Source organism: Rhinoderma darwinii, chromosome 13 (genome assembly GCF_050947455.1).
Source record: "Rhinoderma darwinii isolate aRhiDar2 chromosome 13, aRhiDar2.hap1, whole genome shotgun sequence".
NCBI classification, from domain to species: domain Eukaryota; kingdom Metazoa; phylum Chordata; class Amphibia; order Anura; family Rhinodermatidae; genus Rhinoderma; species Rhinoderma darwinii.
This window is the reverse complement of record NC_134699.1, coordinates 26,492,459-26,508,390: the sequence shown is the minus strand read 5'-3', so window position 1 is coordinate 26,508,390 and position 15,932 is coordinate 26,492,459. Positions and strand designations below refer to the sequence as shown.

General features: G+C 42.1%; 1 protein-coding gene across 1 annotated transcript in view; it reads left to right on the top strand.

Annotated features, from left to right (window-relative positions):
• The window catches only part of ZNF385C (zinc finger protein 385C), a 180,227-nt gene that overhangs the window by 149,308 nt on the left and 14,987 nt on the right, over positions 1-15,932 (top strand). Inside the window, exons 4-5 of the mRNA XM_075845274.1 lie at positions 2,971-3,081; positions 14,398-14,551. Of these exons, the coding sequence (XP_075701389.1) occupies positions 2,971-3,081; positions 14,398-14,551 (265 nt within the window). The remainder of the gene's footprint in view (positions 1-2,970; positions 3,082-14,397; positions 14,552-15,932) is intronic.

Genomic DNA, 15,932 nt, shown 5'->3' with positions numbered 1-15,932 from the left:
TGATCGGGCGGCAGCTCCACTGTATCTGTCACATGGCAGACAATGATAACAACTTCTTGTTAGTGAATTATGAAGACGTCGTCTACAGCACAAACAGCTGAGTTTTGAAGGGAAAGGTGTCACAAAGTTAAGGCCCTTTTATACTGCCCAATTATCGGGCAAATGATCGTTCATAGAAGGCTCGTTGCCAATAATTGTCCTGTGTAAACAGGGCATCGATCAGCAGATGAACGAGCAAACGCTCATTCATCTGCTGATCGTATCGGTATAAAAAAGTAAAATATTATCGTTGTCGGCAGCACATCTCCCTGTGTAAACCTGGAGAAGCGCTGTCGACATGATGATGTTTTATGGGGACGAGTGATCGGAGTAACAACCGCTCGTCCCCATACTAGCCCCTTGTGAAAGGGGCAAACGAGCGCCGATCAACGAGCGGTCTCGTTGCTTGGCACTTGTTTACACAGCCCAGGACGGCCGTGTAAGTGGACCTTTACTGCACATGTGGATCTAAGGGCACTGTAACGTTTTTATTTTTCACTGGCGGTTGTAGAGTTATCAGCTCTTCTCAATATAGTTTGGTCTTGAGTCATTGGTTTATATGAACAATAAATTTAAGGTAAATGAAGTGTTGCTAGGTGCTTGGACTTCTGCTTTTGAAGCTTCGTGTATTTGGTCAGGATGGAGGAAAAGTATATCTCCTATTTGGTAGTCACCAGTGTATATCTATAAGCCCCGCGGACAGAAATAATTTCTGGAGATAGTCTTCTGTTAAGAGTAAAAAATAAATAGATAGAAAATCAAGTCTTTGTTAAGATGACTTTTCCCAATCTATAATGCCAGCATTGTCCTCGCTCCTGGCCTGAGGCTTAGCAAGATTATCTTATCTCCCGTATGACTGTCAGGAGAGAGGCTGCGTTTTCAGGCCGATCGTATTTCTTTTCGAAACTATTTAGCCAAGGAGACAGGTGCATCTGTCTTCGGGGCACAATGATGGGAGGGTGAGAGGTGTTATCGGGGCCCCAAATTCCATTCAAAGAAGTGAGCAGCATGACAATGTGTGATGATTAATGGTCTGTCTGACATTCCAACTTCTCCTCCACCACATCAACCAACATAGCACTATATATTGGAAAACACAAAGCATCGGAAGAAGCACCAACTGACAAAACATATAGGTTCTTTTCAATTTATCAATGCAAAAATAGTATGAGCTATTATAGCAGAAAGGGACTCTTATAAATCTGTAAGTATGTTGTGTATTCATTATACGTTGCCATGCTCTTTATATACCACTAGAGCTACAATTACGGCTATTCTTCCAAACACAACAGGGACGAATGCAGTTATAACCTATGGGATAATATATAAAATGGGTTGTCTAGAATTAGAAATAAAGGGTTTCAGAAAAAAAAAACACTCTTGTCCATGGGTTGTACCTTCCATCAGAAGCATACACAGATAAAAATGTGCCCCTTAGAAAAGACCAAACGGAGACCCCCATCATGGTGCTATGTATGACCACCCAGGACACAAGAGACTGCTGTTTGTTTTTTCCCTTCACCACCTTTTTATGACCTTTGGGCAAATTCCTTACCCCCTTGTTTGCTAATAATGCAGTTTCCCTATAGAGGGGAGTCCAGTGTAGGTTCCCGACACATAATAGCAAAGGGAATAAGACTATGGTATGGATTCTCTTGTCTGGTATTGGGGATGAGCTGCAATAACAGACACAATTTTTCTAATCTTGTCTAACCCCTTAATGCATAGACAACACTTTTTTGTTGGAAGTCTACCACTTACAGAGAAGCCGTCACATTTAGTAGTTCACACCATTGCATACTTTTAAGTAGCATAACTAGTACGTTACAGAGAAACACAATAACAACCTTTTGCATATTTCAAAGTTTCTTCTCATAGGGTCTTTTCCAGCAAACCACAAATCCATATCTACAGGTTCACTAGACTATGAAGAAATCTGCTTGACAGTCTACAATCGAACTGTTCTCTAGGTTGTAACAGAACCAATGAATATTATTAAGGGGATATACAGAATAAAGAATATTAAATCCAAGCCCTGTAAATGTTACTAGATGCACAGATCTTCAAAAGTTAAACATTGTGAGAAGGGTTTTTATATCTAGTTTAGGGTTTTTATATCTAGTATTTACCTATTTGAGAGACTAGCAATTCTACTCGTACAAGTGGTATGCACCGTTGGGTTCGAATGTGACCAAGAGTACCATCTACATAAATGTCATCCCCGTTTTTGCTTGGGTTTTTATGGGCACTTTAGGTACCTCTTGCACTTGGCTTTCTATGAAATTGGCCTTAGTGTGTGTTTGGAACGTGGACTGATGTGGGTGATGACAATCTCTATTCAGCTCTGCCGAATATGTTGGCGCTATATAAGCAACAGGAATATATCTGGTTACGTTCTTCCAAACACTTATAACAGCTGTGCTCCGAAAACATTGACATGTAGACTACAAAGACCCCTAAATGTCCAGAAATTATCCTGAAAGGAATTAGTGTGTTCTTTGCCGACACTTCGATCCTCAAGCTTGAAAGGACTATACCTATCATCTCTCCTCCGTCTTGTTAGGCAGACCTATATTAAAGCGAAGACTGAATGTATAATGCACTAATAGAAGAATTCGTAACTATAGGGATTAAGTGGAGTTCTGAGTATCGGTAATGTCTATTAAATGATGAGCGCAAGAAATTTATGTATACATTGTGACACCAAATTCTTAATAAAGAAAAATTTGAAGCAAAAAAAATAAAAATAAATGATGACCGCAACATAGGAAGAAACCAGTGATATAGGGGATAAGGGTAATTCAGGGATGTTTTTACAGGTTTGTGCATATAGGCACACGTCTCATTCTTACATGCATTAAGTCCTTGAAAAGCATTGAGCTAGACCAACGATTTATTGTAATAAAGATATTGCATTTATTCCCTTTGCAGATGGACCCGGTGCAGAAAGCGGTCATTAATCATACCTTCGGTGGGCCGTCACCTCCAAAGAGGAAACCTTTTATTTCCTGCAATATTTGCCATCTCCGGTTCAACTCCCTGGTAAGAACGTACTGTGTTCTTCCGCTATACAAAGTTTTCTGTCTTTATTGTATGGAAGCATTAGAGTTATCTTTACTTGTATGGTCTCTGGTTTATGTTTTAATAACAAAATAGACCGGTTACTAAATAATCTTATTATTCCTTTATTTCTCTAAGAGCACATCTACAGTGGAATATACTATATGGCATATGATTAAATGAGGGTACAAACATATGGAATATGGATAATTTATCGTCTTACACATGGAATATGGCTAAGGAGCCATATGCCAACAAACCCACAAAACAACGTAGCCCTCATCTTTGAGGGAAGCACAAAGGGGTAATGTTCTGTATAAAAACTAGTGCGGAGGACACAAAATAAGCAGCGTAAAAGGTGTCTGGCAGCCACTCATTTCTGTTGAAATAATATGAATGTTTGACCATGCAGATAGTGGGATCCATGTCTGTTAAATATCTAGACCAGTATTTCCCAAACTGTGGGTCGCGATCCCCTGGGGGGTCGTGTGAAAACCTCCGGGGGTCGCGAGCCACTCAACAATGTCCCGGTTTCAACTGTATCTGCGTCCTGCAGAAACAGTTAATTCCAATGTTGGAACAGGGAGCTGACGTGTTTCGCCCCCCCCCCCCCCTGTGCTAAATTATCAATGTTTTCAATGTTGCAGGGGCTTATTTTTCGAATGGAACTATGTATCGGCATCGAACTACGAATGGTGTTGACATAGATCAGGCTAAATGCAATGCTGTGGCCGGTGATTCCGCTCAGGGAGTAACCCCTGACTCAGTGACGTCAGGGGCTCCTCCTGGAGGGACTCCCCGGCCACAGCGTCGGCAATTCTGTGGCCTTGGATTCTGTTCAGGGAGTAGCCCCTGATGTCACTGTCCATATATGGACAGTGGCGTCAGGGGCTCCCCCTGGATGGAATCCCCGGCCACAGGGTCGGCAGTGCTCTGGCTGGGGATTCCTCTGCTAGAGGGAGCTTCAGTGGCGCTATCTACAGGGGAAGGGGGTAGCGCTATATACAGTGCGGGTGGTGCTGTCTACAGTGGGGCACTGTGTGGCACAAACCACAGGGGACGCTGTGTGGTGCCATCTATAGTGGGCACTGTGTGGCGCCATCTACAGTGGGCGCTATCTACTGGGGGGTAATGTGGCATTATATACAGAGGGCACCGTGGCATTATCTACAGGGGGGTGGTGCTATCTACAGGGGAAGGGGGTAGCACTATATATACAGTAGGGGTGGCACTATCTACAGGGGGGGGGCGCTGTGTGGCACAATCTACAGGGGGAACTGTGTGGCGCTATTTACACGGGGGGGCTGTGTGACATTATCTTCAAGGAGTATTGTGGCATATACAGAGGGTACTGCGGCACTATCTACAGGGGGGTGTGGCACTATATACAGAGGACACACTGGCATTATCTACAGGGGTGTGTGGCACTACATATAGGTGGGGGTGTGGCACTATCTAAAGAGCACTGCGGCATTATCTATAGGGGGTGTGTGGCACTACATACAGAGGGCAGTGGGGCATTATCTACAGGGGGGTGTGGCATTATATACAGAGGGCACTGTGGCATTATCTACAGGGGGTGTGTGGCACTATATACAGGGAGCAGTGTGGCGCTATCTACAGAGAGAACTGTTGCATTATCTACAGGGGGGGTGTGGCACTATATACAGAGTGCACTGCGGGATTATATACATAGTGGACAGTTTCATTATCTACAAATGAAATTCATCTGATTTTAAAAATTTGTCAAAAACGAAAGACAGACACAGAACGGATACAAAACAGATGCAAAACAGCCATCAAAAATGAACCTAGACGGCTGTTTTTAACGGCCGACACCCGAACCCTGTTGTGTGAATAGAAACGACAGCAATCCCTGTGTTGTGTGGGATGGGTAGGAGATGCGAGGTGGAATTGGGTAGCTGTAAAGATGCCAAAAACGATCTACTCCCTGAAGTTAGGGCTAGTGTTTTTGCGTCTTTGCAGGCTCACAAGGCTGCTTCGAAGATCTGATCTGAGGTCTATGTTCAGCAGCTGCCTTCTCGGCTCTCTCTCTCTCTTGGCGCCGGCCTTGGCTCTGCATTAAATATAACACACCTTGCATTACAATGTGTGTGTCAGACTTCAGTGTAGCACTGAGGCCAGAGCAGAGAAGGAGAGCCCTGACATGGTACACAACAAGTATCTAATCTATCATGTATCCAATCAATCACAAGCTATGCACCACTCTGATAAAATTGGCACGTTTTCAGACCCTAGACTACCTTTTTGGTGGACCATTGTGGTAAAAACGGATGGTAAAAACCAATAACTAACAACAACTGATGGTTCTGTAGTAAAAATTGTGAAAAAGCCTGATGGCAACTGATACATTTTTGCATCAGACTGATGCTGATGCAACTGATATATGTGAACACACCCTGGTTAATGTATTCACCCTGATATCCATCCATCTATTTAACCTTTATTGCGATGCTTCACTTTGTCCTAAATGAATCCTATAAAAATCCATATCCATACCTTATCTGTCACCACTGTGTCCCAGAGTATGTATTCCGCTGTGCTTTGCCTGCCTTAAAAAAGAATGGAACCCCCAACAGACCCCAATTAAGTCAATGGGTTCCGTCAGGATTTACCAGCATCCATTCAAAAATGGATTCGGCTTCGCTGTCATGGCTCTGTTATAAAACTAAGCAATGACGCTAGTGTGAATAGACAACACGTGCCAGTTTTTTCTTGAGATTTCGATTTTCACAAATCAAGCCTAAAGCCGGAAATAAAACCAATAGTGCGAGGCTTTCATTTTCTCTTAGTAGTTAACCCTCCCTTTGTGATGGCAATGGGTCAGTGATCATGGAGACACATGAGCACTGCTAAACCTATAGGCATCTACTGTCCAAGATAATTCTTCTTTGGTCTGTTTAAGACTACCAACTGTGCCAGTTATTACTACAGCAGAAATAGTCCCTTGTTTGTCTATTTAGCATTAGATCTATAGATTGTGAGAAGAATTAAATATATTAAGGGTATGGGCACGTTGGTATATGATCAACCTCCTCCAAGTCTGGTAATTGTTTTATATAAAAACAGAGTTGGCGGGTCTTCTTCGGAGCATAGGCTCAGGTACCCTCATTCCAGGGAACATTACATTATTTTATCGTCAAAATCCAGAATGAGTTGGCAATCCCTTGACCAAATCCAGATAGTACATCTGGCATTCATGTATTAACATCTTGGCTATTGATGTATTTTCTATAGAGGTCTTTTTTTTTCCATCTTTCCTTAAAGTTGGCCCATCTGGACAGACTCTATACATGTGGCCTATTAGGGCATATCGACATCATAGAGGAGGGACTCCCCGATATTCGCCAGAGTGAAGAGCCCCTAGAAAGAACAGCTCTGACTCTGGAGGGCTCAGCACGACCATGTATTTCATGGTCACCCATTCATTTGAATGTGCTCCCTGTATTGCAATATTTTCCTTGAAGCATTGCTGCAGGGGAAATGTGTGGTCATCGGCAGCTATCCTTGTCAATAAGAACCATTGGCTGTTTTTTTTTTAAGAAGAGGTTGGTGTGATCGGACAACCACAAAGTCACTAGCACAGGCCCTGAGGGGGGCGAATGCCTGCTGCAGGGAATCAAAGTTTACCAAGGAAAGAATCCATGTGTCATGCGCCGCCCCCTCAGGACCTGATTTATTATGTTATGCCTCAATCTGTTTTTCCCATAATGCTCTCTTAATATAAACGGTTCCCTATTCTTTCTCAAAGACGAACCAATTACAGATTTTGCATAGGTTCATGCAGCACGTCACAGGACCACTATATTCTGCAATTATTATGATATGCCGGCAAACCTTTTCACTGCCCCTTTTCAATGCCTATGTGGCAGAATTGCCTTTGGGCTCCCTCAGGATCCTGGGCCCAGGTGTGAATGCACCTGTTCCTCCTATAACTGTATTACTACGAACATGTTAAAGGGGTTGTATGGTTGGTCAACCTTCTATTTAATTGCCGATCCCTCGGCCAGATGCAGTTTGTGTGGGGGTCTCACTACTTTATAGAAAGGGAGGAAGAATTTTCTCTGTACCATTACCCATGCTAATGTTGCCTATGTTAACATGGAGCATCTCAACAATGTTTATAGCCTGGCTGGTAGAGGCGCTGAACTAGCAGGCAGACTTTCTTATATTTGCTCTAACAGGGTAATGAAGAAATTGAGGTGGCATCGAAGCTGCAGGCTGGTGTTACAGTAATACTCATATTAGCGATTGCAAGATTTTTCCGCTTTTTCTCTTCAGTCACACATGTAACTATGCGCTGTGTGTGGCATCCAGTTGGTAGCATAAATATATACTATTAATATGATGATGAGCACAAAAAAGCCTTCACTTTCCTGCCTACACATGATTCCCGGCTGACCCTTTCATGGATTTCCTTGCGGTGAAGATGCTTCTGCAGTATCAGATTATCTGTGTTCAGCATTGTGTTCTGAGTCGTGGTCGGTGGCATTTTCCTTCTGTCCCAGTGTGAACCCCGGCTCCCTGTGGTCTCCAATCAACATGCTGATTTGATGTCTATCCGCAGGCTACCTCTCCCGCAGAGAGCAGCCATGTCTATTCTTCCCTGCAGCATTTACTCTGGTTCTTTATCCTTGTTGTATGTAGGAAGAAGCACGGGTTGCTTTGAAGGTTAAAAGCAATAAAAGGACTAATACAAAGTACCCGAGTGCTGGCCATCTTACTATGTGGCTGACATCCCATACTTGAGCTATAGATGAAAAGATGGCCTGTCTGAAAATGTATTGGACCTGCTCAAAAATAATTCTTGGTTCCTAAGCGCTAATTCAATATCTGTGAGGTCAATGCAATCCTTTGCATGGAAAAATATCTTTGCATGTAAAGAATCTTAGATAAAAGATGGACTAGTAGATCCTGGCATATAGTTGGCTGCTAATGGCAGAAAGAAGTTGTGTGGAGGAATGGCCGAGTGTGTACGGTACAAGCTCCAAACAAGTCTATGGAAGATAAAGAAAGAGCTGAGCGCGTACATGTTGTCTATACAGCTCTTCCCATTTAGAGGGAACTGGGATGTGTTCTGACGATCGGTTCCCTGCAGTCATACCCCCTACTGATCTATACTTTTTTTTGTCTATCCTATGGATAGGTGATGGATAATACTCGTGGGGTAAACCATTTAGGTGAGAATATGTGTTGCCAAAAGTCTAATCTGCCTTCCAGGTCACCAATGGTTTTTGTACTAGTTTTACTAAATTATGACTAGAATAGTAACTAAGTTCTCCTAATTGTTATAAATGGTCCAGAAAAAAAAGAATAGTAAAACCAGGAAGTATTTGCAGAGAAGAAAAATGGACAAGAAACACGGCTGAGACACAACGCAACAAGAACATTCATATGGTGGGAATAAGGCATTAGGCTGGATTCACACAATGCGTATTTGTTGCAAATTATGTTGCAGATTTTTGAGCCAAAGCCAGAAGTGGTTTCAAATGGAATGAGAAATAGAAAGGAAGAACTTCTACTTCTCCTTCCTCCTGGATCCACTTCTGGCTGCAAGATCCAAAATCTGCAGCAAATTGCGATGTGTGATTTCACATAAAATAATTGTGGAAAAACACTGCAGGAATTCCTTAATATATTTTGTAAAGGAGCTCCACATACAAAATACTATTGTAAACTGTGTAAAATCTTCTTAACATGTTAGGCTTCAATCACATCTGCATCGGGGCTCCGTTCATGGGTTCCGTCAGAACTTTCTGTCAGGGGAACCCATGAACGGAATCCAAACTGAAACTAATAGCCGTTTGTGTAAATGAATAGCGTAGTCGCCTATGGTTTTGATTCCTTCAAAACCATGGAACCCTTACACAACGATGACAAACGGAAACCATGGTTTACGTTTGTTTCAGATTGGATTCCGTTCATAAGTTTCCCTGACTGAAAGTTTAGACGGAACCCATGAACGGAGTCCCGACGCGGATGTGAACGAAGGTTTATATGCAGAAGTAAATGCGTCCATAGCGCAGCTCTTATGCAGCAGATCACCAACGTGACGTTGATGAATTATAATTATTGGTTCTCCTATAACGATGAATTACCCAACATTACAGATATCGATCTAGGTAGTGCACAAATGAATGTTATCATAGACAATAGACCACTGGATAGTGTTATACTATAGTTAATACTATCCTATCTATCTCTATATCTATCTCTATATCTATCTCTCTATCTATCTATCTATCTCTATATCTATCTATCTTTTTATCTTCAGTTGTTGGTGGTTCCCTTTAACATAATTGCTTGTTCCATGCCCATTGCCCAGCATTTCCATTGCATATTCTTTCTTTGCACTCCTCCTACACTAACCCGCTTATAAGTCTTTCCACCTGACCCTTGTCATAGTGAGGACAGTCTTCTCTCGCTTATGAAGATGTGCACAATGATAAAGAGTTTAATAAAACAAGGGTTTCAGCAGCATCTTGACGCTGAAATTATCTTTGCCACTGCCTTGTGATAGAAGGAAGAGCAGCACTCATGGTGGCATCAAAATCTCCGTGGTGATGTTTCTTGTCAAGCTCTGGTTTTCAAGGACGAACACAAATATTGCATTTGGAAACCTACCAGAAAAAAAATAATCATAAAAACCCTCATATATCTTTGACTGAAGGCTCTCTGACATATGCCACTATAAAGGCATACGGTGTCATGCATCACCTATAGGCTCCCTTTTAAAAAAAACTGATACCAAACTGTATACGTCTTTAGGCGGGATGCCTCTGCATAGACAGCATGGTAGACTACGCTTTTTTATACAGAATAAAAAGGTATAACGACCTATACCAGTCCGACGGAGGCCAAAAGGACACTATTTTATCCTCCGTCAGTTGAATGGAGCCCTATGAATAAGTTTGCCATATATGCCGGGTGCTTCTCCAGGCGTATACGCTCAAACGGGATGAGCAGAGCCTAATAATGATGAGACCTTGTGTCCTCTGGGCATCGTTGATGCCCCTCTGGTATGTTTACAGGTTTGGGAATAAAAGAACATGAGATAGACCAAAGGTCTCATTTAATAAATGTCATTGATTTATTGTATTTTGCAGTTTTTGTGATAGTTTACATTGTAAGAACGGCCTAGAGTTCAGGTAAATGGGTGTGCTTTTGTAAAACAAATTTATCTTTTGTTAATATTTGAAGGTCAAACTCAGAATTTCTTATTTTAGAATTGTATGAGTCTGTCACGGGTTAAAAAAAAGGGTTAAAGAAGGCACGCTGCAGAGCACAGACCGGCTTTTCTCTACTGCATTGTCAGTCTCTGTTCAGCAGAGAATTTCCCATCCCGTCTCTCATTGTGGCTGAGTCTTATCAGCATCTTGCAGGCTTGCCATCAGTATGCACCTCATTATCCCTACAATAATGTCCTCTGAATGCAAATAGATCGGCAGCCGGCATGGAGCCCCCCATGCAGTTAACTGGATCTACAAATTTCCATTTACTCTGTAATTCCCCCACCTTCCTGCGGCTAGTTCTTGCTGTAGTAGATAAAGTTACAGCATCTGTGTGTGTCTTTCGGGGGGCTCCTCTATCTTCGCTTAGGAAACGGCATTTGTTGAAGCACCTGCTCGTCATCCAGGACGTCTAGGATTGTGGGATCCTTATTATTACATAAGAATGTCTGTTGTTCATTTAATATCTAATGTTAAACCGTATCCACCACCAATGTCCACAAGAAGGATTACATATTACAGATATATATATATTCTTGGTTTCATCTATGGATATAACCGTGATTCTGGTTTGGTGTTTACCAGATTTCTGGTCAGTTTGTGGTCTGTGCATTTGCCATATGATTTGTGTCATTGCCACAGAAAAAAGGCTCCTTTATAGGCTTTAGATGTTTTTCTTTGACCTCTTTTTAGACGATATCTCCAATATGAACAGATTTTTCATAGCATTTTGCGCCTACTAGCATGCTTCATGCTTGGGGTAGTTTTCTTGATATTGTATCAGCCTTACATTACACATCATGTTCAGGTTTGATCAGACCACAGAATCCCTGATCTTCACTTCATCCACATTAAAGGGGTTCTATGAGATTAGAAAAGCTTTCACTTGAATGAGGCTGAGCTGCAATACCAGACAAAGCCCATGAACAAGAGTGGCGCAGTTTCTTAAGGAAAGCAGCCATGTTTTCCTAATCTCATACAACCCTTTAGGCCAGATTCACACGGCCCTGTTCGGTCTGTGAGATGCGAACCATGTCGGCCCTATTTCCCGGACCAAACACAGTTCAGTGAGCCGGACTGCTAGCAAGATAGTTATGTATTATGCTAGGAGTCCCTTCATTCCCGCGGGAATACTGCCCCATACTGAAAACATGATTACAGTACGGGACAGTATTCACGCAGGAAGGCAGGGACTCCTAGCATCATAGATAACTATGATGTTGGGAGTTCGGCTGCCTGAACTGTGTTTGGTCCAGGAAATACGGCCGACATATGGTCCATATCTCACGGACTAAACACAACCGTGTGGATCCGGCCTTAAAAGTAGAGCCTGGGAACACCTGCCTAGACTGCACCCAGCGTCGGACTGAAGTACCTTGGACCCACCAGAGGAAATTATTCTAAGGGGTCATTGTCCAGCTATGCAGAACAAGTGCTTGTCTTCCTTTACTTGTACTGTATGCTGTGTTATCAGTACACACACACGCCACATTAGTAATAAGTAAAAAAAAATTACAATATTTCACATATATTTTTAAAATAACCCCTTAAAAAATTGATAAACCTCCTGCTACTAGAGAGTCAGGTTATAATTTCAGACTCTGGGCCCGCCAGGAGACCATCTGGTTTCCTGGTGGGCCAGTCTTAACCTGACTGCACATAAGTCTAAGATCACCGATCAAGGCTAGGACCAACTTTTTACCCTTCTCCTTAACCGGTTGAGCACCGCCCACTGTGTATGTGTGTGTATCTCTCTCTCGCTCTCTCTCTCTATATATATATATCTCAAAAAAGGTAAAAAAGCAGCACCGTTTTCCAAATATGTACAGTCAGGGTGCAATATTCCCGTTTGGACACGTGACCAGTGTCCCCTTATACCTAGTAAAATCCTCCAAAATACGAGACAGCACTCCTCAATAGTGAAAAAAGTGGATTTATTCACCACATGCGACGTTTCAGCCCTACTCCATGGGGACTTTCTCAAGCATGACAAACTATATATATATATATTATATATATATATATATATATATTGTACACACATATACGGCGTGGGTTTAAGCGTGCTGCCTGAGCGATTGGGCAACTGAATGTTGTGTGCCCGTCAGTCAGAGGATTCTAAGGACCCTGAGGAGAAAACAAAAGCGAATTTCACCACTTCTGTCTTCTCTGTAATCACGTACACCGCGTTCAATGAGCATAAAATAGTGTCAGCTGCAGCAACGTTGCCTCTATTGGTGCCGATGGTCATGTGATTGTCAGAAAGCTGGTAGCAGAAGCATTATTGCCGAAATCTCATGTCCATGGTGCGCTTTTTTTCTCCACGTAAGTCGACCCGCGGTGCATATTTTCGGAAACCGCAGCATGTCACTTGATCTTGTGATTCCGCTTGCGAATTCTATCTTCCTAATTCTGGAGAAATACACAGCAAGACCCGCAGCAAGAAAACACAGCAAAATGTAAAAAATGTACAATCCTGTGTGATTTTTATTTCTTTTTTACTGCGAATTCCCTGCGTATTGCTGCGGTTTTAGTGCGTATTTTCCGCACCAAAATAATCAACGTTTGCATGTAGCCTAAGGCCTCATGCACACGACCGTATCCATGTGCACGGCCGTGATTTTTGGGTCGACCGGCCACGGAGGGTCAGCCACGAGCCGCCCGCAAATCGCGGGCTGTGCACATGGCCGCGGCCTTTATTTTCAATGAGCCCGGACCGCAGAATACGGCCATAAGAAGGCTTGCCCGTTCTTTTTGCGGTACGGACTCTGGGTCCATGCATGGACCGTGAAAACCACAGTTGTGTGCATGGCCCCATAGGAATAAATGGGGCCGCAATCCTCCCGTGGATTTTCGGGGGAATTGCGGCCGCAAAAGCACGTTCGTGTGTTTGGGGCCTAAGAGTGTTGATTTCCACTGTAAGTGGAGCTGCACAGCACAGGGGAAAAGTATAGTGTAAAAAAAAATTATAATAAAGTCCCCCAAAAGTTTTTTTCTGACCCTTGAGGGACAGGCCATAATAATAAAGAAAAAAAAAAGAAAATAAAAATTGCACATAAAATATCCCCCAAAAAAACGCTCCCTCCGCAAATCATTGTCATAACGGTAGCTCTGACCCAATTACGCTAAAATAGACATGTAATATATCAATTTACAGTAGACAAAGATGATCACAAATAAAAAGTCATCTTTAAGATAAGACTATATTATTACAAGAAAAAAATGGCAAAAATGTAAAAAAAAAAATGTTTTTTTTTTAACTATTTTTTTTCAACCTATAAGCCTAAAAATGCTAAAAATAAGAAAAGAAACCTTTATCATGAAAAAAAATATTGCAAAAATGACGTCGCTAGCCCAGCAAATAAAAAATATCCAGCGCATGACAAAAAAAAAGCTAAACGGTATCTGGTCCTTGAACCGGTTAATGATAAATCTAGGAATACACTCTTTGGGTAGGAGAACACTGCAGATTTTCCACAACGTATTCCATTGCGGAAAATCCGTAGCATAATACAGTAGCGGCAGGGAGGATGAGATCTGAACAAATCTCATCCACGCACAGTGGAAAAAATCCGCTGTAAAAAAATGTTCATAATTTGACCTGTGGTTTTTTTTTTTTTTTTCTTCGAGCCGCAGCCTGTCAACTTAGGCTGCGGAATCGCTGCTCTTCTTTTGCAGGTTTTCCCCATTGAGGTAAAACTCATAACAAAGAGCTGCACCCCAATAATGTATATATACACGTGTAAAGATAAAACCTGGGTGCGCTGTCCAGCTGTAGGTGCTTGCCTAGGTAATGTGTCCTCAGCTAAAATATTGCCAGCTGGTTATAAATGAATAGATTTATTAGATTCTGGAGACACTCTGGTTACATAATATTTGGTGGCCATAATGTAGTGATTCCACTGAAGCCGGGTGTGAAATTTGTAAAAATACTTTACTCTCCTAAGGAGAAACTCTATGAAACGTTCCTACTCGACAGAAGTTCTGAAGAGGATAATTCCGGCGACCGTCAATAATCACCACGTCTCTCTGATCTTCTTTTTCGCAGAACCAAGCTGAAGCTCATTACAAGGGTCACAAACATGCACGGAAGCTCAGAGCCTTAGAGAATGCACGGCACAAGCACAAGCAGCATGGTAGTCGAGAAAGGGCATCGCTGCCCCGAGTGGACACCAAAAGAAACACACATCCTATCACTGAAAGTAAGATTTACTATTTTAATCCCACCTTCCGTTTCATTTTTGTTTATTGGCGATGAACAATCCTGAAATTCGACTGCCAGTCTCTTCAACCAGTTCAGTATAGATATGAAGACAAAAAAAGTTCTTTGCAAAACATCTTTTTCTTTTTTTTCTCCTCTCCTTCTTTTTCTCTTCTTTCTTTCTTTTTCTTTTTCTCTTTCTTTTTTTTCCTCTCTCTTTTTTCCTCTTTCTTTTTCTCTTCTCTTTCTTTCTCTTTTTTTATTTTTTATCTTCCTTCCATCAAGCAGATAGTATAAAATAAGTGGTATACTGTCATCCATAGTGCCTTAAGTCCATAAAACATCCAGGGTTGTTTAATTCCATGAAATTTTAATGAAGCGTGGAGAATCATCCTCTCCTCAACCAACTCTATGAACTCCCAGCAGTGTCACAGGGAGAGAACTTGAAGGGTGTCTTGATCTGCACTTTCAAAACATACAACGGATGAAGTTCACTAAAAGGGTCATAACTGCTTTCTTCCAAAAACAGCGCCAGACCTGTCCGCAGCTTGTGTGTGGCATTGCAGCTCAGCCCCATTCACTTCAATAGAGCTAAGCTGCAATACAAATCATGGACAGGTGTGGTGCTGTTTCTGGAAGAAATTAGCCATGTTTTTTTTAATCCTGGTCAACCCCTTAAAAGTAAGCAAGTGCTACATACTACTTCTACTCTGATCCTTTATTCCAATAGATCGTATGTCAAGGAATATTAAAAACCAAGAATGAGTTTGTGCAAAGTAAACCTACTTCTCAAATCTGGTCTTCTGATGTTTAGTGACATAAGATTACATAGTAATAGCATCAGCAGTTTTATGGAAACAAACCGGTATATATCACCCTCCTTGGCACTAGTAACATTTAGGATATGTTCACACGGCTTATTTCCAGCCATTTTTCGGGCAGTAAAACGGCTGAAAATACGGGGGGGGGGGCTGAATGCCTCCAAACATCTGCCCATTGATTTAAATGGGGACAAACGGCATTTCATTCACACGGGGCATTGGGGAAGAAGTGCATGTCACTTCTTGAGCCCGTTTTTTGGAGCAGTTTTTCATTTTCTCTATAGAAAAACAGCTCCAAAAATGGCCGTAAAAAACGATTGATTCTTAAAAAACGGCTGAAAGTCAGAGGCTGTTTTCCCTTGAAAACAGCGCAGGTATTTTACAGCCGTTTTTTGTTTAGCATGTGAACATACCCTTGGGTGGGCGCCGACGCACTTCTTCCCCAACTCTGCTGTCCGGCACTGACTCTTCTCATCTGAAGTGAGGAGTGAAGGCCAGACGTCTTCTTCCACACATAACTTTTAATACTACATATCAGCTCTGCATATGGATACCAAAATA